The sequence below is a fragment of the Orbicella franksi genome, chromosome 3 (assembly GCF_964199315.1).
Source record: "Orbicella franksi chromosome 3, jaOrbFran1.1, whole genome shotgun sequence".
NCBI lineage: Eukaryota > Metazoa > Cnidaria > Anthozoa > Scleractinia > Merulinidae > Orbicella > Orbicella franksi.
This window is the reverse complement of record NC_138147.1, coordinates 30,440,087-30,465,413: the sequence shown is the minus strand read 5'-3', so window position 1 is coordinate 30,465,413 and position 25,327 is coordinate 30,440,087. Positions and strand designations below refer to the sequence as shown.

Here is a 25,327-nt window from a genome sequence, read left to right as displayed (position 1 = left end):
GAATATTAATAATTCACTTCATCTTAACGGGATATCTTCACCGATTGAAAACATTTTTACTTTTCTTTCTTTGTTTCCCAGGTGGCTGTTAGTCTTGGTATTTTTGCAATTGAGTATCCGACACTTTTCGGCCTGTGTGCGATTCAGTTACCGTTGATCAGCGGTTTCTTGAATCCTTTGTTATACGGGATCTTGTGGCCGCCCTACAGACGAGCTTACATCCGGGCTTTAAGGTGGCCTGGGGCCAAGTGTTGTTATAGGAAAAGTTCCTCTCATACAAGGTCTCACACTCTGGACTGTAAGTTTTTAGGAAAAGTTAATGTGCTGTGTCGTCCGCCCATAATTGTGAGAAATTTAACTTCTAACCTGTTTTATTATATGGCTAGTTCCGTGAGCGGGCAAGACTCCGACTCCGTCTCGGTTCATAAACTCGCAAAAAAAAAAAAGAACTTGGCCAATATCCAGCCATCATGACCTCACACTTGGTCAATAACCCATATATATTGCCTTAAAAGCAATATAAAAGGCAGTATAACAGGTTAGGAGCTAGAATCGTGTGGGTGTTCAGTACTTAAAAAAATATATATTCAAGCAAATACAACCTACCTTAGAACCTCAACTGGCAGGAGGGTGGACAGTTACAAACAAAAGTGTAATTGAATTCTATAGCACGGATTCATCGAGGGGGGAGGGGGCAGGGAGGAGGATCGTAACAAGACTACTGACACCTACACGGTAGTCCAATCCTGACCCTTTCTCTGTCACCCAACGCTAGGAAGAGAGAGTCCCTCTCCCAAATGCGTAGCATGGCGTGATACAGAGAGGGCCAAAACTTGACCGTCAACACGACGCCTTCACGCCACCGCTGCATCAAAGCTAGAAAATTTTGCCTGTGCACAGGCTTAGGGCTAACCACATTTAAAAGGGCCGGTGAATGGAAAACAAATGTTATTTGACTATTTTACAAAATCTGTGGCCCATTTAACTGATCGTAATTGCTGTCTTGAAAATTGCTTGTTCCTTCTCCTTGTAGCTGCCTTGAGTGCAAACCACAGTTTCTGGTTGTCAGATGGCTTCGAAGATGAGGACGCTGATCACGAAAACGCTTTTCACATTCTATTCGGTCCCACGTCTTACATTAAACCGCTGGACTTCAACCCGGAGGAGCTGCAAATGTTTGAACAGGGTTCGAAGTTATCCGGCTTTTCAAAAGCAAGAAGAGGTATCCCTCAACAAACAAAAGTGAAAGCGGGGCGTGAACCCGGGGGAAACCATTTCCAGAACATTTTAGACCTTATTGACGAAATGACAGAGAAGAATAGGAAAAACTACAGTGAAATTGGACTCCCAGCGAACGTCGAAACAAGCAAACCTAATGCTGAAGGCGGTACACATAACAGGTCAGCGGATAATGCCAGTGCTAGGCCTTGTCGTCATTGTAGCGATCTTGAATTATCGTTCGCCCATACAAACTCCTCCTCTGGTGCACATCAGTGTAGAGAGCACAGAAATGGTTCTACAGGATGCTCTTGTCTGGGGAAATCCAAATGCTATATGGTAGAAAGAAAGACACGTGAAATGGATTATTTAGTGTCTAAAGAAACCATGGAAAACATCAGTTCTGGAGAAACTGTGACGATTGAAATATAGTAATTAAAGTCATAAGTCTTTCATTAGTGTGCAAGCACTTGACATAAACTGAGGTGGATGCTTTACTCACTGCATGATAGAATTGAATTTAACTACGCTGTGATTTTTTCTGATACAATTGCAGTTAAATTGCTGCACCTGGTAACTAGTTGGAAAGGTTAAAAATTGCACAAGTTCCGAGCAAAGTAGTAAAGTAAATAACTTCTTCATTGTGTGCAAGTCAGGAAAATAGACTTTAAAATATTCCGAAAGTGGTTGCGGCCTCTGGAATTATAATCCTCCAAGCTCATAAAGTAATATAAAGAAGCTATGGCCGGCTTATATATAGAAAAGTTGCTCTTAGTCCACAGTGTTTAATAACTCTCCGCGCGCGCGTATCTGCCCTCGATCCCGTCAAGCCTCCCAAGGGAGGAATTGTTAGCTTGGTCAGCAGGGACAGCTTTTTCCATATAAACGTTCGTCGTAAAAGATTTATGGAAGAGAGAGAGAGGTTGGGGGGGGGAGGTTGAGGTGAAGTGAGGGAGGGTAACCTTGCGATCAGGAGCAACTTTTTTAATAAACAGGTCGGTATACTAGCAATATTGTCAGAAAGCACATTGGTCATCAATTTGTGACATATAGTAAAACCTCGCCCGTGGCTTGTGATTTATGTAATTCTCCCAGTCGTGTTTTTGAGCTTATCTACTGATCTAATCTGAGGGCCTTCCAGAGGGGAAAAGGGGAAGGAGATACCTGTTCCCTTGATCTCTTTTTCTCTCTTGTTCCCTATTAATAAATTATCTTGGTGCCGCAAATTTGCGTCGAAGTTTCATTTCTTTGCTCACTGTTTGGGGACACTCTTGTTGCTGTTGCCGTCTTGTTATTCTTAAGTCCCTAACAACGTAAAATGAACAAGTTCTGCGTATTTTGCAGAATGGAGGCGACGACGGCTAATTTTTCGTAATTGCTTTTGCATTTGATCACTGGCGTTACATATTTAATTTAGTGAGTTTTCAAACCGATCGACGGACTATACAGATCTGGATAATTGCAAAATTCCATTTTTTTTTTTTTTTTTTTTTTTTTTTACTAGACGTCGTACTCGTTGTCGCCGTCGTCATTGCTTAAACTGGAGGATCTCAGTCGCGGCATTTTGAGTTCTCTGCACTAAGCAAAGTTACCTTCAATTAAATTGAAGGAAACCTGAAAACAACGGTTGACTAAGATAGAAAAACACCAAAGATAGATAACCCATAAAGTAACAAGGATGGTTAAAGATTGAAGGAAATTATTAAGGATTGCAATCGACCGTGAGCTTGATAAAAATAGAGGCCAAACTTTTCAACATATGCAAACCGTGACGTAACCCAGTCCTTTACCTTTTGAAAAAATATGTAGCGGAAATTTTGGGCATCGATGGTCTGTTTCTTAGCAACAACGCCACCTAAAATTGATCGCCGGCTCAGATAATAGGCCATTTCCGAGTTTCCTTGTGCCTCTGTTTGAAAACGAGTCCTCATGTAAAAACCTTTCATATGAAAATGAGTTTGAGTACATGAAAATGAACCTGTAGGCGAAACACATTTTCACATGAATGGTTTCGCACGAACACTAGTGTTGACAGAGGCAAAAGCCCAGTCGGAAATGGCCTATTTGAGGCTTTTCTTCTCGGCATTTTTTAACTTCATGTTTATTATTTTGACAACAGGTGCCGTGTGAGGATGTTACTGGGGATTAGGAGTCGGTTCAGGCATAGTGGTCAGCGGACTCTTTTCCCATATGAAAAGGACGGGGCTGCTCGTCGGAAATTTTGAAGAAAATCTCTAGGACTGGGTACCAAGATCCTGTTGTGAGCGTGGCTTGAAATGTTTCCCGGGGGAGGGAACTCCTTCACCAAGTGCAAAATGAAAACTCTTGTCTTCAGCTGTCACATAGCTTTTATGCTCAATAACGTTACATTACGAAAAGTCAGTGCAGTCTTAACAAACACTGTGGCGGTGTACAGAGATTAAACAATATTCAATTTAACTTAGTGTTTTAATCCGCTACAAGGATGAGGGGTGAAGGAGACTAGCTTCAAGCATGAAACACTGACTTTCTTCGTCACCTTATAACCTGACATGTTTCACGTACAAATTGTGCAGGGATGGGGAGAGGTGAAAGAGGGAGGGGGGTTGAAATAGTTTTTATTTACGGTATGACGTGAACCTTTCCTTTCGATTGTCAGTTTAATTCGCATAGGTTCTATTATGGGGGCTTTGATTGAAACCTAACATACAATACTCTAGGACAGTTTCTTTTTATAACCTGTGATTGATTTTTACTGAATCAACAGTTAAAACTGTTAGTAATCTTCTAAATCAGATCCGAAATTCGCTTAACAGCTTCTTGTCTTGCCATCAGATGTCGCGCGTGCAGTTCACCATGAAGACTCCTCATTTGATCCAGGTTTCCATTCTGGGTGACTTCTTCAAGTCGTGCGTATAATTCATTCAATACCGGATGGTCCGGCTCCTCTTCATGATGAAAGCTTTCTCTCGGCTCCTCCTCAAACTCGCCGAGTTCACCTTCGTCCTCTTCGTCCTCATCTTCCTGATCTCCTTCTCTCTCAACGTGATCATTTCCTGATTCCTGTTCTTCTGGCGGCTCGGATTCTTCCATGTTCGCGTCTGAAATTTTAAACGTAGAAAAAACAAATGATAAGTTCTGAGAAGACACGATCGGTGTGATTCACCACCCTCCTCCATCCCGGGGGTGGGGAGTACTCCCTTATATGGGCTATATAGGTATGTGCGGCCCCAGAGGGTAGGATTTTTTTGGCCGTTTTGGTCAGAAACAGGGTATCGATTTTGCACTCTGGTCTTGAATAGGGCATGTTTCTAAGAAGAAGCTAACGTACCCAATATTGGTATGTAAACAATGCCTTTAACATTGGTCTGATAGGCAATTAATTATAAGGCAGGTCTGAAACAGGGTATTCATTTTAGGGTCAGGTCTTAAATAGGGTATCATATTTTTGGTCAGGTCATAAAAAGGGAGGGAAAATTGGGGATTTTGGTCTTAAATAGGGTACGAGTTCTGGGAAGCGGGTCGCACACCCCACCCAATTTTTTAAGTTTTCTGCCCGAGAACACAACACAATGTCTCCAGCCAGGTCTCAAACCTGGACCGCTCAATCTGGAGTCAGGTGTAATAACCATGAGGCCTTTGCACCTCCACTGCTTGACAATGCGCTCAACAAACATTCAAACATTCAACCCTGGTGGGTCCACCGGTGGTTAACTGACTTTCAAAGAAGCAGGCCTAGTAATTGCATGCGATAAAATAATAATGTTATTCATATTTCATACATGTACCTTGTCCTTGCTCCATCAAATTCGGCATACTTTCTGGCATTACTAAAGGCTGGAAATGTCTCATTTCCTCTCTGAATGCCTTTTGCCGACCCACCATCTCATCCACAGACACTTTAGCAACAAAGGTGAGCCGTGCATGTGACTGGTTAGTACTGGGTGGCCGAGCTGAATGAGGAATGATACCTGTAAAGGAGAAAATTAATTAAAAATGATTGCATTTAAAGATTAAGTACATTCAACAGGGATTCATGCTTCATGAAAAATGGTTGTATATACTTTATGATCTAGAGCATTGTTTAAGGTGGCCATCCTTGTATTTTCAATGTCTTTAAAGAGGGTTTGCAGAAGCTTCTTCCTAAAACTGCAGTAGCACATATAGAATTTATATGGATTAAAGACAAAACATTTCTGGATGGGTGGGTGGGTGGTTGGACAGACAGACAGACAGACAGATGGATGGATATATGGACAGATGGACGGACATATAGATATATGCATTTTACAATTTCGCTAAAACAAACTTTAAAAAAGCATACTTCAAATTTTTCAAATTTGCTCACGAGTGAGTAATTTCATTAGCCATTAACACATTGCATACATTACATATTAGTCTACAACATTAAGCTATTAAAATTGCTAGGTTTGGTTTTGGGTTGTCTAAAATGATGTTGAAATAGACAAATACTTTTAATTCTGGTACATGAGGTTCAGATATTTTCTAGCACAATGGCATGGAGACAAGATCAAACACCACATTAGAGCAATCATTGAATGTATAGAATGATTATCACCAAGCATCACTCATTCACTTATATCCGACACATCTGATCCAAAACGGGTTGCAAAAGGGGCGATGCTTCATGACAGATCGTGACAGTTCGCCGTGTCATAATGATCCATCAAGGATTGTTACTAACTATCTCGATTGTCACACGAGAAGTCACTTCGAAAAAAGCTAAGCAGAAGTGAACTTCAGGTAAGTCAAGACCTATCCCTGAACAAGTTGCAGATTGTGATGATCCGAGATGAGTTGTCAAGGACATCAAGTTGGCGGATCGCAATGACCCAAGACTGGTCGTGACAACCCCTCACAGCCCTAAAGCAAGCATACCGTATGGTTCATAATGAGTGAAGAAGGCTAATTGATTGCAGTCCTTTGTATGCATTACAGGCCCGTGAGACTCAGTTACATTCTACAAAAATGAGTAACTAATTTACCTTGGAAAACTACAGCCCGTCCATACTTTGGCCGGACCTCAGTGATGATCTCATTGTTGTTAGTCATTGTCTCATAGAAGGCAGTTTCTCCATAGTCGTTCTTGGTCCAGTTTGGTGTCAGATATATGAGGTACGTCCATTCATCCTCATGAGGCTCACAATCCTGGTGAATACGGGTGTGGTCGGCACTTCTGATCAGGTTGCAGGAGATGTCATACGGGAACCACTTATCCTGCCCAGTGACATGTTTTAAAGTCTACAAAGCAATGTATGCGAGGTGTCTGTCAAATAATCCTAAGCGTGTGCACAAGTAACTTATGTACATACAATGTACAGTCAGCCTTTGTCAGGACTTGTCATAATGCTACACAATCCTTACCTCGATAAATGTAGCTTTCCTGAATGTTCTCATCACTGTCACTTGAGCAATACATTGAAATTGAATTTAAGAGAACTTAGGTACCATGGAATACCAATTTTTCAAACCTCCCAGAGAAAGGAAAATTGGTTTGAAAAATTGGGTAGTATCAGAAATCAAGGGTAAAATTACAATGTTTGACTGAGGGGAGAGAAACAACATTTGGTTCAACGTATTTTTGGTTTGAGTTATTGGGAGGTTCAAAAAATTGAGAGTTGGAGAAATCTGGATTCCAGTGTCAGTAGTTAGCAGTCTACAGAATTACCATAAACAATGGCAACTCAAATTTTGGAAAAAGGTTTTTGGAGACTTGAGAAAGACGCTTTAGTGTACATTCATTGCTTCATTGAATGTAAACCATTGTAAACTCACTAACATTGAAAACAGAGAATGCTTCCCTCACCTATAATTTTTATTAGCTCTGTAACCATGTGGACATCATGTCTACCAGCTTAAATATATGTTTGACTTTTCTCTGGTATTTTTGAAGCAGTATTTTTATATATTCCCAAGGCTGTGGTCTAAGAAAAATTACGAGGAGCCCAAAGGTTCCTAACCATGAAATCCTGGGTGTCTGGAGCACTTAAACTTATACATGAAAAAGTAAGTTTTTCCAGTTACCCAAAGGCAAAAGTTAGTTGTCTGTGGGCACCCGGGCACTTCTATAACATAGCCCTGAATCCTGTCAGTTTTTCAATAGAATTTTGTGTACTAACAAGAACACATTTGTCCTATTTATTGCAGAATTTTGGTTAAAAGCCGTGGCTTATTGGCCAGTGTTTACAGCAACCAGTCAGTGTTGTCACAAATGACTCACCCACCTGCTGCATGATGTTCCACAGTCTGCTTTGAATGTAATCATTGATCTCAAACCCCGCAATCCATTGAACATTGTCACTATCATTATCACCTTCATCACTGTCATCATAATAATATGTGCCATGTTTGAAAATGAAGGCTCGTAATTTATCCAAATCTTCCTTGTTAAAAAGATCATCAAACACAAGTATTCTCTTCCCTTGTGTAGACTTATGCTCAGAAACAAAATGCTGTGCCACATCGATATTAGCAGGGGCAGGCTTGTTACTTCCAATGAATCCGGCATTGTAAGCAGCTTTGCGCTCATGTTTAGATGCCACTATCTCTGCATGGCCTTTGAGCATTTTCTCCTTTGATTTTGTGAATTGTACATGAAGTAACACCTGACCCTTCTTGAAAGCAATGCTAGGGGGCCTAGGAAGGTAAGAGATGGAACTCTGCCATACGACTAAACGACCAAACTTTGGAACAGCTCCAGCAACAATTTCAGTATCTTCATCATACCTGGGGAAAGAATGCAACTTGATAAGCCAGACGCAAATAGAATTTAAAAAAAACACATAACAAAATTTCAAATTTCAGACACAAAACTCAGCAATATTACATCACTCTAACAGATTTGGAGGTGCAGTGGTCTCATGGTTATTGCCCTCAACTCCAGATTGAGCAGTCTGTGTTTGCGCCCCGGCTGCGGTCATTGTGTTGTGTTCTTGGGCAAGACATTTTATTGTCACAGTGCCTCTCTCCATGCACCCAGGTGTATATATGGGTACCGGTGAATTTCATGCTGGGGGTAACCCTGCGACGGACAAGCATCCCATCGAGGGGGGGAATACACAAATACTCCAAGTGGCTTCATGCCATAGAAACCAGGATAAGCTCCAGCCTGATGGACCGCTTGACACGTATACAGACTTAACCTTTTTATTTCCTAACAGGGTTGTCACTAAGCATTCAGATGACACCTAACTTAGTTGGCTAAGAAATTTGTGATTGCCAGCAGGATTTTGACTAGCGATCACTCAGAAACAGGTAAGGGGCACTTTGATGTTACAGAAAATTGGAAAGGTTACACAGCGGTACAAAAGGTTCAAAATATATGTACCTGTTTGAGGAGGGTGTAATATCACAAATAATGTAGCTGAAACAGAGACTTAATTTGAGCGCACAGCGATCACTTGTAAACACAAGTTTTAGTAGCTCTGCATACAGGATACCATTATGTGAATGACTGGGAGAAAGAAATTTTGATTGCTCAAGGATTACATTTTTCTCTGCATATACATTGTGGGATTTTTTCCATATACAAAAACTAATTTTGTAGATTCATCATGTAGTCAGCAGTGAGCACACGAAAACCCACAAAAAAGAACGGATGATCATGCTGGCATAATTGTTAACAGAACTTTCTATTTAAAGGCAATTACAATGAAGTAATTTAAAGGTAACCGTTTACTTCAATATTATAGTGTTGCTTGTACTTTTAATAGTTCTGACAATTTCTAGGGAGAGGCGCTGAGCTCCATCAGGGCTCGAAAAAAGAAATGGAACTCCAGCTTGCCCTTTATTGATTTAGTTGACCAACAATGTACCTGAACCCTTGCCCATTGGGCAAAGGGGAATGTAAAGTTACTTACCCGGCAAGAAAATCTACTTGCCGGGACAACCGGATGACCGGATGGCACTTATTCCAAGCCATGCCTATTGGCCGCTGCAGATACCATACATGTATGTTAAACTGAATGGAAAAGGACAGGATTTAGACAATTATCACTTACAGATATAGTTCACCATAATCGTTCTTTCTCCATGTTGGATTCAGGAACATCAAGGCAGAAAATTCATCATCTGTTCTGTTAGCATCAGTGTGCAGTTTAGTGAAGTCTCCTCGTCGCATGATTTTTCCTCTTACTTTGTATGGATAGTAAATATCTTCAGTTCCAGCAGCATCCATAACTGCTTTTTGAATTGTTCTTCCAACTAGAGTTCTGGAAAATTCTAGGCAATCTACTGGATTAATCCATGGAATATTATCCATTGGCTCTTCAATGCCGCCATCATATGGTTCATAGAGCCTGAACTGCCAAGAGCCCAAGTCCACATTTAAATATTCTAAAAATAGACCAAGGTGCTTTGTTTTTAAAATCTTGTCAAAGACAAAAATTTTCCGGCCATCATTTGTATGGTATCTGAAGCTGATTTGTGGAGTGAAGTCAGCATCAAGGATAGAATCCTAAAAACAATAAATTTATGCAAACAGTAAGTTTTTTAAATTTTTTTTCTTTGCAAAAAGAATAAGAAAAAATGTACTTTTCATAAATAATATTATGCTACTGTTTTAGTTATTAGTTTGAATCAGATAACAAGCTTTCCAAGTGAGAATGCATACACTTCACTTGCAAGTTAAATTTTGTTGGGCTTGAAGAATAATTTTAAGTCAAAAATGAAATTAAAGTTATGAAACTTTAATTGGAGAGCAAATATCCTGTGAAATCAGTTGATAGTTGCTAATTTGCGTAATTGTTTAGTCTTATGATAATTCTAAAATAATAAGGAAACTGTATTTGAGCTCAATGGGAAGAGAAAGTAATAGAGACGGCACATAGATTATTTAAGTTTATATTAATATATGAGTAAAATTCACAAGTAACTGCAAGTAACTATCTAATTTTAGATAGTGTAGGTCCACATCAGGACTTAGCGTCTTGCCAATTTTGATCTCCAACCTGCTTTATCAAATAAATTAATATGTATGTATGTATGTATGTACGTAAATCTTTTCAAGTCAAATGTTTGGTCAGATATTTTAATATTTATTAATTTGAACCAGTTTAGCAAATTTTCAGGAAAAATTTTAATGAGCTAACTCCTGAAATCTTAAAAACAATAAATAATCCCTACACCTGGAAGATAACTCTATCTCCAGAATCATCAACAAACTTAAGCTTACGTTTATACTTAAGCTTAAGGTTAATTTAAGTTACAGTAATGTGACTTCACGTTTGAACAAGTCATTGATGACTTTGAATCATATAAGCTTAGTTAATAGCCACTGTAAATATGGTAAACTTTACCTATACATCCGCTGGCTAATGTCCGCAATAAAAGCTAATAAATCAAAACAATATTTGCGTTGTCTCTTTGATCAACGATAGCAAATGCAGTGAGCTATTTCAGACGCCTCCTATCGAGTTTGTGTATTTCCTTGAAAATTTGACCTGTTTGCTGCTGTTTGTGATCGCCCGCTAAAACAGCAAACCAAACACACCAACACAGAACACAAACCTCCACATTTGGCTCAGCTACACCAAACTTTATGTTATCCTTCGTATCCCATACAGAAGGATCTGCACTGTCGGCGAGGCAGGGAGAAAACTCATTGAAAAGAACCAGTAAAACACACCATAACCCTCTTGGCGCCATGTTGGTTTTGTTTGAGAAGTTCCGCCAAGAGCGCGCCCTAGGAATGTTTGGAGAATATGTTAATCAGTCAATTTATAAAGGAACACTATTATACCTGTCGTATTTTTCCTTGGAAACAAACAAAGACTTATTATCAGTGCTAATTTATGTTTTATGTCTCCTAAGAAACTGTCAGGGAAGATAACGATTTTTGTGGCATAAACTTTAATTGCCAAGCGTAAAATGCAAGGGATTTTTTTTTTTTATTGTTCTGACAAGATCTAAGAAATAGACGATTTTTTAACAAACGCCCGAAACCCCGGCGAGTCTAAATTTTATTGATATTTGAAGTAAAAGAAATCAGAGTATTTTCAGGATAATTCAGAGCTCATTTTAGATCAGCAATTAATTATGCAAATAGCCATTTTTTTTTTTCCGGTTAATCGCAGAAAAACAGACATAAGGTTATTAGTGACGTGTTGATACAAGAGTGGATTCTCCTTATGTAGTCACGCAACTTCCGTTATGCGCAGGAAAGAACGTGTGGGAGAAAAGCTTTTATGGAAATTTGCGATCGAGATGAAAAAAGACCAGATGGTCGCAAGGAATCAGCTGATTATTCATGACTTACTACACGTTGAAGCATCTTTAAGATAGTGAACACAATATTTTGGTCACTACCGTTCCAAACTTTGCGGGAATTTGTCAAGTTTGACGCTTCACAGGCAACCATGTTGTTGACTGCTCACAGTGTAAAATATTTTCCCGCCGGGCGTTTGTTTATGCTGTGGTCTTTTGTTTCGCTGTGGTACTTCACTTCATGTTCATCTCCAGAATTTTGCGACAAAGATGGCTGTTCTGGGATCATTGGAAAAGGTATTGTGATGGTAGTAAATGGACTGATTTGATAGTTGCTTCAATCCACCGATCGATCGATGCGAGAAAAAGTTTTTAAAGTTTTGTTAAAGTCGTAAAATTTACCAACCTTTAAATCGAATGATTTCCGCTTTAATTAAGCTTTGGCAAGTCTGAAGGTATCAACAAAAAGACGTCGCCTCGATTATGTTATGTTATTGTTATGGCCCAAAACATAAAGCTGATAAATTTACAGAGATATGAGCATACAATTGAAGCTTAACTTAAGCTTGCATGTAGCTCCCAAGCGATTTAGAATTAAGCTTTAACACAGCGAAGAAATTATAAATTCGCTAATTTTTACAACAAAAGAAGAGACTTGTGGGTGAGGTTTCACAAATTTTCTAACTTTTGCACATATTAGAAATGATTATAAGCTTTACAAATGAGCAGCTGGGAGCACTGCAACCCTCCCCCCCCCCCCCCCCCCCCCTGGAAGGGATGTAGGGCCGTCAGTTACTGGTTTTCCTCCAGTGTGTCGCCAGGTTGCCCTCAAAATGTGCTGGTACCCATTTAAAAGCCTGGGGCTGGTTGTAGGCTGAATAATTCAATATCCAGTGGGCCGAGGTTTTCGAAAGCTGGTTAACACTAACCCAGAATTAAAAGTTAACTGAAGTATTAATTTTTCTTGTATAAAAATGTTTTTTACTGCTTACGTTTAGTGTAGTTTGAGCTTAGTCAAGCTCAAAACAGAAGGACAAACAGTGTAAACAGAAAACCTCACCAAAAAGTTGCAAAACTCAAATCAAAATTCTCGCCAATCCTGGGTTAGCTTAAGGTCATTCCACTGAAATAGAACCTGCACTGAGATTTCTGTCAAACTTTGCCTATTGACTGTTTATATTGTAGGAACTTAAATTTGGAAATAAAAATGAGGGGTCCCCATGTTCGTTTAGGAGCAACAGCACCTTGTTTATACCATATAAATACTTAAAATAACACCATGATTATAGTCATGACTGCTTGCTAAATTCATGTTTCCGATGACTGTTTCTTGCTCAACACTGAGAATTGGTCCATATTTATTTTACATAGAGAAATATATTACTCAATTCAACACAACAGAAAAAAATGATAGGTCACCGTACTCGTTTTCAAGAAAATGACGATTCACCTCTATATGGCAAGGTCCAGCCATAAAGAAAAAGCCTCCATTTTTTAATGCGCGCGCGCTAATCACGCATGAAATCATGCGCAGTAGGGATGTGCAATGCAATACTGGGGAATGACCTTAATTGGGCTTTGGACAACCTGGCCCTAGGTAGGGCAAATTTAAAACATGAAATGGCAAAATGACGAAAAGGCACCATGGGTTTATAGAGTCAATGTGGGATATGGGTGTCTCCTTGAGAGCAAGTCGATTCAGTGATATTTAAGCTCACCTGAGTGCTATTAATTATTAAGGCTAACCAGAGCATTACTATTTCACCATTCTGTGTTTTAACACACCCATCTGGGACCTGTTTGGAAAGATTAACTGTGAGAGTAAAACTTTTCACCTTAAAATTATGACCTAAACTTGCTACGTAAATAATTAGTTCGTTCAGAGGGCCAATGATGAAAATCAACTAATCAGGTTGTTCCATTGCCAGGTTGATTTTTTTGTAAGTACTGGTCAGGAATAGATTTGATTTGAATTTCATCTTGCTGATCAATTTGCCAACTATTCTCTGCCTTTTAAACAGGCCACCTGAAACGTTTTGGTGAACACAGACCATCAGAAGGTGAAATCACAAGCTTGAAATATGCTCCAAGTGGCGTTGACTTCTACCACAACTACATTCAGAAAAGGAAACCCGTGGTTATCAGGAATAGTGCTAATCACTGGCCTGCTGTACAGCTATGGCAAAATGAATCCTATCTGACATCAAATTTTGGATCTGACATTTTTACTGTGGAATATCGGAAGAAATTCAAGAATGAACAGCCGCTCAGGAAACCGCTATCATTTGGGGAATTCCTGAAAATATATAAATCTGATGATGTTTACCTCGATTCTTCATTCTCGCCAAACAGTCCTATGTTAAATGACATAATCCTGCCTTCAGTTTTAAACTGCCATGAGATATCGTCATCAATTGATAGCCTTAATTTATTGTTTAATAGCGGTGATGCCAATTCAGCCTTCCATCATGATGGATTGGAGAATATTCTTACACTCATCTCTGGCGCAAAGACTGTGTACTTGGTTAATAGCACATACAGCAAGGATCTTTACGCTGATAAGTTTACCATTGTCCCAGGAGTGTTGTCGATTGATCCAGAGAAGTTAGACTTGGAGACTTACCCAACACTAGCAGATGTGCCTTATTATGAGGTAACTTTGAATAAAGGTGAGTGCTTCAAACTCAGGTAGTTACATGTATGAATAACACACATCTGGTAACTGTAGAATTGGATTCCATAGAAAAATAGTCAATACATCTCTACTATGCCATAGGAAGTACAGCTGATTACAATATAGGAAAGCCATTGTCTCTTCTACAGTATTACACCCAACCTTCACATCATGCACCATGCATACATGTATGTCACATTGATTGTGTTTTACCTTGTATTTTCTATGGAATGGCTGGAATAAAATAATTATGCAATGCCAAGAAAATACAAATGAGTCATGGGATATTCCACAGTATTGAAAGTGTTGCATAACTAGTATGTACATATGTACAGTATTATGCTGGACGAACTCATCTCCAGACTTTTTGAAACCTTCATTACATTAAATTCTCTGTTAATAAAAATAAATATTACAAACTAATGAAAAATGATTGTCACTCAGGCAATATTTTTACCATAGTTATTGTTTATAATAATTATGTGAAAATTCCAATCATTTTGTTATAATTTAAATGAAAGAAAATTCAATCCCTCAGTCTCTCAAAACATTGATTTTCATAACACATAACATATCTCCTATGTAAGTACAAGTAGTATTTTGTCTTCCCCTGTTCCCCACAGTCACACACACAGACACACACACAGCCTAGACATATTCTACATGTATCAGTGATCCTGGCAAAAGTAATTAACTGTCTTTGAAAAGTCCTTTTAACCCATACAGTTGGAAATGTTACGTTATGAAGCCTGCACAAAAAATGCTTCATTGTTCTTTGTTTTTGACCAACAGGTGACATGCTGTATATTCCTCAGTACTGGTGGCACTTTGTCCGGTCATACAATGCTCCTAATATTGCTCTCAATGTCTGGTTTGCTATATTCAACTTTGAGCAACAATTTCGTGAGGCTGGGATCTCTGAAGATACAGATGTGACGAAGGTAATTTGTTTTAGCCTGCAATAGTTTAGTTTTCCCATTACAAGTAAAACTAATAAATGAATGTGTCATCCAGTGCTATCTAGTTCCCAGACTTCCTCTTGGTGGGAAGAAGAGAGGCCATGGCAACTGCTGCCTAGTTCCCAGGATCTCTCGTGGTGGGAAGAAGAGAGGTCCTGGCAACTGCTGCCTAGTTCCCAGGATCCCTCTTGGTGGGAGGAAGAGAGACCCTGGTAACAAGGTTGCATCAAGTGCAGACAGGTATTCACGCTATCCAAGTTTTAATTAGTGCATTTCAATGATCATTAGGTTTGACTTGTATTGTAAAAAAATGAGAATTTTGACAGTTACATGTATTGTAGGATATTCTATCAATTTTTTTGACATATGCTTTGTAGGTAACAGAGCTGTTTGACAAGCTTGTGCAGGGTGAACCAGACAAGATTCAATGCCCAGAGGAGAAGCACGCCTTGAACGCCATTCTGAAAATCAATGCCAGTGACCCCAGCAGTGGACCGTTAAGGATTCCAAGACAAAATGAGAGACCAGCAGACATCAAACTTGCAAGTGGATACACAAGTAAGTAAGAGTATTTTGCATCCATTACTGTCGACAAGAATGGAGGGACTATCACAACGTCAACAGGGTTATTGTGTATTAGAGAAAACCTAGTCATGAATGGACCAGTAGCAAAATTGTTACAGGATGAGTGAAGTGAACCAAAGTTTATTGTCGTCTATTTTTTTGTGTTTGGAATTAGCCCCAAATCAGTGAGCCCATTCAAATCGTTGAGAGCTACTGAGCAGCACTTTTGAGTGGTGCATACATACATGTGGTACCTTTTTACATGTCCTTGTCATCATCATCATCATTGTCGTCATCGTCGTCGTCGTTGTTGTCATCATTGTCAGCAGCATCATCATCACCATTCCTATTAATTTTAACTGATGGTTTGGAGCTTCAAATTAGCTACCTTAAATAATTAGTCAGACAGGAGCTGTGGTCTTACTGTTATTCAACTGACGCATTCACTGTGCATGTTCTTTCTACATTTGCAGTGCCAGTAATGGGATTCGGTACAGCTACTCTGATGGAAAACACAACGGCTGCTGTTAAAACAGCGCTTGAAGTTGGCTACAGGTGATCAGACTCATAAAAAGGAAATCATCACTTATTTTAAATGCCACATTTGGCTCTGTTACTTCACATACTTAAAACTTATTTGAATACATCTATCAGGTCTTTAACAAGGCACAACTCAGCACTGTTACTTGGCTGCTAAGCCATAATAACTTTCTTATAAATATCTTCTAATGTGGAAATCAAACTGCTTTCTGGTTTACAGTGCAGTGTTTAGAAGTGATCACTGATAAACTGGACTGCTTTTTGTTGTTAACCCCTTCATTTTATTTTTGTAGATGAACTCTAAAACATTCCTGCCAACTGCAAGCCCTCCATACATGTACCTTAGATGAGAAATAATTTTATATACGTAAGACTGGACAGTTGTTGACTCAATGAAGTGTAACTTACTGTATAATTTCTAGAAGAGATCTCTTTCTCTACTTCACTGGCTGTTCTTAGAGGTCAGAAAGGAGCACAAATTATTTGTACATCAAGCACATATCATGTCAAAGAGCAAAAAGTAGTTTCCCTGGAGGGAGGGAGAGAATGCTTGCTTAAATGGGCTATATAGGTATGTGCAGTCCCAAAGGGTATGTTTTTTAGCCGTTCTGGCCAGAAATAGGGTATGGTTTTTGCACTGTAGTCTTGAATTGGGTATGGTTTTTTAGGAGAAGCTACTTTTTCATCATTATTGAGAAGACCATTAAAACAAAAGCCCCTCACAATGCCTTTAACATCGGTCTGAATGAGGGAGCTAATTATAAAGCAGGTCTGAAACAGGGTATTGATTTAATGGTCAGGTCTTAAATAGGGTCTAGAATTTGTGCTCCTGAAGGTCGTAATTAGGTACAGGAAATCGCAGATTTTGGCCTTAAAGAGGGTAAGAGTTTTGGAAAGCCGGCCACACACCCCCACCCAATTTTTATTGGAGTACCCCTGAGAGTAGTTCGTAAGCAATATTGGTCTGATGCTGGAATCCTTTCTCAATGTTTGTTTAGGTTGATAGACACTGCCCAAGGATATTATAACTCAGAGCCCCAAGTCGCTGAAGCCATTGCACAGAGTGAAATTCCGCGATCGGAAATATTTATCATGACCAAGCTACATCCCAGATTTTTAGGATATGATACAACTTTAGAAGCAATTGAGATGTCTCTGAAATCTCTGAACACAGACTACATTGATTTGTTTCTAATACACTCTCAACAGTGTGATGACTTTCTTCTGACCTGTAAAGAAGGCAAGTTTAATATTTATATTGCAATTACACAATAAATCCTACTGCTTTTATGAGGCATGAAGTGACAAAGAACGAGGTGGGCGGTGGTTGTTAGGCTTTGACAGGTAGATCCAATCCAGGGGGACCACAGTGGCACATAGCAAGACATTCTACCTCTGCAATGCTGACTCTCCCTCCCCCCGTCCTTCCCAGGAATTTAAAGGTGTACCGGTAAAGTATTGGTGAAACCTGACACAGCTAACCTTCACTGGATAGGTCATAAATGTTGGGCGATTCAGCCTGATTTTAGTGAACAGAGTCGTTTCCACCCCTCCCCCCGAAAAAAAAATATATTTAGTTCTTCTCACGTGGTACACAAGTCATTTTTCTACGAGGGAAGGAAGTCTAAAGATGACCCAAAAGCATGGATGAAAACAGCAGAAGAACACAATGATTATTTTGAGCTATGCGACACTACCGTTTAAAACAAGTAACCCAGCTACTACATTTTAGCATAGCATCCATGATACGAAAACCAGGGTAAACACAGAAATAAGAAGCATTATTGCGTCTCTCAGTTACTTCGCACGCTTTGATTGGTCAATTTAGCGGGCCGTACTCTACTGACATACAGCCCGCTAAACTTAGTTGTTGCCAAAATGTCTCCTTATTTATCTCCACGTGTTCTAACTAGTTTAAAACGTAAAAACTGTAGAACTTGTAACTACGCGTTGAAACGAGCTAAAGACTTAACAACGAGATCGAATTGACCCGTTTTGCTTTTGACGTAAATCGAAGGCGTTTCCCGTGGCTTGAAATCGTTTCAAGAGTTCTCGCTCTGTACTGTAAGTTATGGATCCCCGTTTTTTCCCTTTCAATTTACTCGGTCCATAACTTACAATACGGACCTTGAACCCGGTCAGTTAGGTATGTATGAGTCACTTTAGGCCAAGTGCAGTCATTACTTTTAATACCGTTTGAGCCATTAATAGGTTTGCAACCGGCCTTACGGGGTGTTTCGGTATCAAACTCTTTTGTTTTCTTCAGGAGAACCAAAAGGGACATGGCAAGAGAGCTGGAAAGCAATGGAAGAAATGCAGAAGAAAGGAAAGATTCGTAGCCTTGGCGTAAGCAATTTTTATCTCCAAGACCTGGAAGAACTAGTTAAGCTTGCCACAGTACCGGTGTCGGCAGTTCAAAACTGGTTTGACCCGTTTCATCAAGACCGTCGGGTTAGAGCGTTCTGTGATGAGCACAATATTCGGTACATTGGTTTCTCTACTCTTGGTGAGTTTTTTCTGCAGATAAATTATGAAAAGGTTTGCCAATTTGAGCTTTAAACAACGTATTTAGTGCAAAGACCGGACCTGTTCTGTGTGATTAAAAAGTGAATTTGAATGAACCTGCAATTTTCTATACTTTTTTGAGAGGGTATGCCACAAACACACCCACTGAAGAGGAATGGAGGGTAGCCTCAGCTCAAAGTATGGCTTTTGCGTAGAACAATATTCCAACAAGCGAAAATTTCGTTAGGCGTTACATTGGCAGAAACTCCCAAAATTCTTAAGTAGGTTTAAAGTGGTTCAAATAAAGTAATTAAATTATAGCGTTAGTGATGGTTATGATTACTGAAGAACAGCTCTATTTCGATATTGATGTCAAACTTGACTTGACTCAGTGCAAAGCTCTAAATATTTGTCCAAGAACCTGTCCACTTTAAGCCTCTTTAAAATATTGGAAATTTCAATTGTAATATACCAACAAGGTTTAAGTGAAAACACAGTAACGATCACGATTTCAGTCAACTCAAACGAACCTTTAAATATTGGAAGTGCTAAATTGAAGTCTTCCTTCCAGGAACTCAATGGGTCTACTTCCACGGTTTGCAAAAGAATCCCGTTCTAACGTCTTCGCTGATTTTGGAGATCGCCAGTCATTACGAGTTTGTCGCTTCTCAAGTTGTCCTTCGTTGGGCGATTCACATGAACGTGACAGTCATACCAAGATCCAAGAACCCTCGAAACATTTACTTGAATTTCCGAGCGCTGGACTTCTCTCTGAATGACGATGAAATCACGTATTTTAACAATATCACTGACTTTGAATATCACCCTCTGGAACAGAAGATGGAGAAAGGAATGGGTAATTATGAGTGCAAAAAACAGAAATCAAGCCTAAGATAAATGATTGATCGATAAGTGGTTTTGAGTTAAATAGAGTTAAAATAAACGATAGTCGAGACAAGTTATTTCAGTCTTAATTTTTCAAGAAGCATTTTCTATGACGTAACTTTGTTAAACCAATTTGGTTTATATAATTTTTTTGTACCATTATCAAGAGAAAACTAAAACAGAAACATGTAACCAGAGTGAAGCGTGGGAACTGAAACACGTAACCAGTGTCGAGCGCAGGAAACATGTAACTGGTGTGAAGCTTGGGAAAACATGTGACTATGTAATCAGTGTGAAGCGCGGGAAAATAATAATTTATTTAACCAGTGTTGAGCGCGGGAAAACATGAAGCCAGTGTGAAGCGCGGGAAAATGTGAATTCGTGGGCAAGCGCGAAAAACTTTTTTTCTAAAGCCACTTTTGATTTTGCTTTTGTTCCTGATCTGCTAATTACCTGATTACCAATCTTAGACCTCTATGAAAACTCTAAACCAGAGCAAATACACTTTTTGTTAAGTCATGGAAAATAAATGTCACAATTGTGACAATAGCAATGGTTATTCTCGAATACATGTAGACAGCGTTAATAATTCATTATTCCCATTTTAGCTTGCGCAAACAAGCATTCAAACTGTCAGCAGTGGGCATCCTCTGGTGAATGTCAAGCAAACCCAGACTGGATGCTGATTAACTGTCAACAGAGCTGTGGACTGTGCTGTGAGTTGAATTCAAAACTTACGGAATTTATAATATTTTTATATTTGTTACAGGAAGAACATTTCGCGAGCCCGTTGCTATTTAATCCGGCGGTCTCCTTACCTCAGGTTGCTAAGCGACATGATGTATAATAATACTACTGACGAGAAAGGCTTGCCGTGTTTTCCGACTGGCGAATGAAAATCCGGAAAACTCTCCCGGTTTTCTTTTGGCTCGTGATTTCTAAGACGTATGTTAGACTCTGGAACCTCACTCAATCTACTAATGCCGTAAACGTCTGTATCATTCTTTATTTTTTGATTCAGAACAGTGTTTATTTTGATTATTGTTTCTTGATAAGGTATTTTTGAACCCCGTTCATTGTACATTCTTTCACTCCCAAGAAGACACGAAAGTTCTTTGAAAACAAGATGTGCATGCAGGTTAATGAAGAGCAAGGTTTCCTCTCGTTTCCCGGTTATCGTTTTTACAGTCGTAAAGCTCGATTTTGAAACTAGTGAGCGCTTTCTCCAGTGGGTCATGTACTAGCTCTCGTAAGGTCTCTCATGAATGACTTGAAACCCTTTGAGAGGACAACAGGACAAACAACAGAAACAATGCCCCGTGGCCCCAAAACAATAACAGCTGCTGCAAAGACGACAAATAGAATTACAAGCTTACGAGAGCTGTTACACTACCTCCTAGTATACAAAAAATCTGCTTGCATACACAAGGTTACAGCAGTAACAGGCATTAAACTTCTGAATCGAACGACTATTTGTAAGAAACGTTTCATTCAGGCCCTTTTCTCTCCTTTAACAGATGACGAGGACCCCAGCGGTGATTCGTTAGTCGAACCACTCGTTTTCGTGGGTTCTGAAGATCACAACATGTACGCACTAAGCGCCGCAAACGGAAACGTCATCTGGAAATACCGAACTCTTGGCAAGATCCTGTCATCTGCGGCTCTCAGCCAGGACGAAGAGATTGTTTACTTTGGTTCCAACGATGGCAACGTGTATGCCCTTGCTGCGGCCGATGGTTCTCTCGTTTGGAAAGTGAAGACCGGAGGTGCTGTCGTGGCAAGCCCAACCGTGGCTGTGGACGGAACAGTTTATGTCGGGTCCCAGGATAAATTTGTCTATGCGCTGGATGGCAAAGGCGAGTTCGCTTTGTGGACTACAAATCTTCAGTGTCCCATATGGGGTGCTGTTACAGTAGACAACAAACGAGGGCTGTTATTCACCGGGTGTGCCTCGGATAAATCGAACACTTCGGACTCACAGGACGCATCTCATATTTTCGCCTTAAACGCTAAGTCGGGTGAGATCGTTTGGAAGTTCGACAGTGCCGGAAGCGTTTATGGCTCACCCGCTCTCCTGCCCGGCGGTCGCACCGTCTTCTTTGCTTCCCTAGACCATAACATCTACGCTCTTGACCGCGAAACTGGTAAGCTGTACTGGTCATGTGACACGGGTTCCGAAGTGGAGTCTTCTCCAGTGGTGAGTAAGTTAGATGGCACACTGTACGTCGGCTTGATCAAGGATCAGTTGATTGCTGTCGATACCATCGATGGACCTTTGGCGGGAAAAATCAAGTGGACAGTGAATACTGGCGGGGAGGTGGTGTCGTCACCTGTTATCACTGAGGATGGGAGGGTGAGTAAGAATAATTAATTGGCCTGTGTCAAGAACGATTATATCCTGCAATGTACCACTATTGGCTTGTATTTAGAATGAGCTCAAATCCTCTAGCGATTATAATCCCTCTTCTGTGGGAGGCGCTATGACCCAATGCTTAGCGCGCTCGTCTCCGGATTGAGTGGCAATGATATTTTATGTCATTGCAGTATGCTTGGACTCGTAATGTCCATTTAACGACCGCACTGGATATTGTTTTACTATGCGGTATTCTTGTATGTATAAGTAATTTTTGAGTCTCGTATTGTTACCCCCACCCAAAAAAAAGAGGTTTTACGAACGGAAAATAGACCAATTTTCAGCGTAACACAATAGACCTCAGTACGAGGCTGTGGGAATAACTACAGAGTTTGTGGGGCTTATTCCCCAAAGCCTCGTACTGATGTCTATTGTTTTAGGCTGAATTTCATTCGATTATAATCCTCGTTCCCCTCCCCCTCCTCCCTCGTGAAAATCATGCCAGCCAAGAAGTCTTTTGGACATTATAAGCCCAGGGTTTGTTCTCAGAGTTTTACGGTACTTGTTAACTACTTGGGGTCGCTAATCTACCATACACACGTTGTTGACTTTATGAAGTAGGGCGGGAGCTATGGCGCTTCATGAAATTTTTAAAAGTTCTCATTGCTTGAAGATTTATTTTCAAACCCCAGGTGTTCGTTGGATCAGGCGATGGTCGTGTCTTGGCTCTCAAACAAACCGATGGTTCCCATATATGGTCTCCAACAACACGTGACTACATCGTGGCATCGGTGGCAGTATCACGTGATAACGTCGTGTACGCCGCGAGCTCGGATAAGTTCGTGTACGCGTTGCATGGCGACGATGGGTCGGTTATTTGGAAGTTTGAAACTGGCGCTGGTGTTGTGGCCACTCCAGTTCTTTTCCCAGAGCATGCTATGCCGGTTGGATAAAACGTCTTCTGACTGCACCTTATAGTTCTTTTTAGTTTACGCATCTTGAGAACTTAAGCCTAAATTTTCAGGTTCGTCGTCTGTTTGTTCCTTTATGGTTTGTTATTATCTCTTTGATTTTTTTCTATCTAAGTAAACTACTATACTCGGGTTTCCTTCAATTAAAAGGTAATTCTGTATGTAGCAAAAATAACTCAAAATACCATGACAGAGCTCCTTTAATACCGTGAAGCGTAGAATATGACACGCTAAAGCGGACAAAAATACATCCTTAAAATAGGTAACACTTGTTCTATAAATTATTCAAAAATATTCTTAATATAGAAAATTTGTTGTTTCTCTGATATAAGACGTGTTTCGTATATATAAAACTTGATGTAAATAATGAGCACTTCTTCCCAAATAAACACATCTTTTTAATACACAATTACACTTTCTTAAAATGTGTACGGACCGGTGCTTGTTCTATGTGTACAGATTGACATAAATATTTAAAAGTCGTTATCAAAATCCGCCATTCCTCACACAAATATAGGACTTGCTTCAAGTTTTACGTATTTAGAACAAGTGTTATATATTTTAAGGAAGTATTTTTGTCCACTTTGACGCGTCACACTAGAAATTCAACAGTATTCATTTTATACTCTAACATAGCCAGAACTCGAACCCAGGACCAGTGAGTCGCAAGAAACGGACTCCCGCCAAAAAACCGTAAGAGTAAAGTCTGGGATTCATTCTGGAAGAGAACCTTTATGTAAGTTTTGTTTACGGAAATGAAACGTTTTACACTAATTATCCCAGCTTGTAGTAAATTTACTTAATTTCATCTCGCCTGTGATCGATAACGACAAATTAGCTTTTCAGAGACCTTTCTGGCGCTCACAGTATAACTCATATCACTGTAACTAAACTAGAAATATAATGTAACCAACCTGTTATTTAATTTATAAAAACAGACTTAACTTACCTAAAGAACGCTATATAACATAGTTCAGCCAACAAAGAACAGATAAAATGCGAGTAAAATGTTTTCATAGAGGAATTTTACTTAATATATGGACAGAACAAACTTCCGAAACGTACAGTCAACAAAACCCTAACAGTCTTGTTGGCCCTCGATATCGGAGTTTGATTTCTGAGTCTATCAGTGCCGTTGCAAAGAACGATAAAGATATTTATTTTAAGAGTTATTACCTTCAATGTAGATTAAGTCTAAACTATCAAGGTTTGGTTTATACCACGCAAGTGAATAGTGCTTTTCTCGCGTTCTGATTGGTTAACTCGAAAGTGATAAGCAAAGTACAATTCACTTCTGAGCAGCCAAAGAATAACAAAATGGCTTCCGTTTGCTTCGGTTACCGAGGAGCAAATAATCAGTGCATTTGGTTCGGTAGTTGTTAAGCTTGTAAGGTATATACTGAAACAATTATTCACCTCGCTGTCGGTGAAAGTGGAGGATATTTTCCTCCACTTCGGTGAGTAATTTTCAACTAATATCACGTTTAACTGATCGTTGCAAACTGATGATTGAGAAGTTTTCAAGCAGATTTGACTGCGTTGTTGAGATATTTAAAAGTTTTTTCTGTAATCATTCGACTTAGATGTAAATCTAAAAAACACTCTACCCTAAGAAGAAATGAACGTTAATTGAATGAAATTAAAAACGCAATGATTTACCATACCTGACATTGTGATCTCTTTTTACTTCTCGGAGAAATCTAACAAATTTCAGTGAATGTTAAAATATTTCGACAGGACACCACATCAGCCCTAGCTGGTTTTCTAGCGGGGTCGAACTGGAATTTGAAAACGTTTTTTTCTTTTTTTTTCGGGAGGGAGAAAACCGGAGTACCCGAAGAAAAACTCTCAAAGCAAGGCGTGAACTAAAAGGAAACTACACCCATACATGGAATCGAACCCACACCGGTAGGGGGTGAGCGCTCTCACTTTATTGCTCCATCCATGTTCCCCTAAACACAGGAAGGCCGAATGTGAACACTGGAAGGAGCGCGGTATTTATATACTTCATGGGAGTCATCGAACAAAGAACAGCTTATTTCTTGACATTTTCGTCGAAGTTTCGAGAAAGCACTGGTTTGAAGCCACTTTCGACTGCCATGAGATGTTGTAGGAACATGTGACAGCGACAAAATTATTGTGTCCTGTTCACACCATTATTTAACCATGTGTGAACAGTGCGTTCCCTCGTGTGAACAACACAACGATGTTGTCACAGCTTCATGTCGCTGCGTCCTGCTAAATGAGCCCTTGCGCTTAGTCACCTTTAGATTTCCTTTTACTGTAATTTATAGTTATTATTTTGTATCTTGGATTATATTCCTTGACCGCTTTCCATTAGACCCAAAATTCCCGAATTTTCCAAACGGCGACAAATAGTGTGGAAATTTCCCGGGAAAGTTTCCAGAAAATCCAATAACTGTTCAATTTCCGACCGCAACATGCAAACCATTCA

General features: G+C 39.7%; 3 protein-coding genes across 3 annotated transcripts in view; 2 read left to right on the top strand and 1 right to left on the bottom strand.

Moving 5' to 3' along the window:
• The window catches only part of LOC145480332 (uncharacterized), a 3,423-nt gene extending 1,773 nt beyond the window's left edge, over positions 1-1,650 (top strand). Inside the window, exons 2-3 of the mRNA XM_081458624.1 lie at positions 82-298; positions 1,034-1,650. Coding sequence (XP_081314750.1) covers positions 82-298; positions 1,034-1,650 — 834 coding nt within the window. The remainder of the gene's footprint in view (positions 1-81; positions 299-1,033) is intronic.
• A 1,997-nt stretch (positions 1,651-3,647) lies between these two features.
• LOC145481939 (uncharacterized) lies at positions 3,648-10,966 on the bottom strand. Its single transcript, XM_081460515.1, has 6 exons — positions 10,726-10,966; positions 9,219-9,673; positions 7,443-7,944; positions 6,204-6,459; positions 4,986-5,168; positions 3,648-4,298 (listed from the first exon to the last, which is right to left on the bottom strand). The coding sequence occupies exons 1-6, from the start codon at positions 10,861-10,863 to the stop codon at positions 3,985-3,987; spliced, it is 1,848 nt and encodes a 615-aa protein (XP_081316641.1). The 5' UTR covers positions 10,864-10,966; the 3' UTR covers positions 3,648-3,984.
• A 422-nt stretch (positions 10,967-11,388) lies between these two features.
• LOC145481938 (uncharacterized) lies at positions 11,389-25,241 on the top strand. The gene is made up of 11 exons (XM_081460514.1): positions 11,389-11,718; positions 13,443-14,090; positions 14,888-15,036; positions 15,432-15,612; positions 16,092-16,173; positions 17,157-17,398; positions 18,425-18,664; positions 19,235-19,519; positions 20,157-20,264; positions 21,066-21,901; positions 22,594-25,241. The coding sequence occupies exons 1-11, from the start codon at positions 11,574-11,576 to the stop codon at positions 22,852-22,854; spliced, it is 3,177 nt and encodes a 1,058-aa protein (XP_081316640.1). The 5' UTR covers positions 11,389-11,573; the 3' UTR covers positions 22,855-25,241.
• The last annotated feature ends 86 nt before the right edge of the window (positions 25,242-25,327 follow it).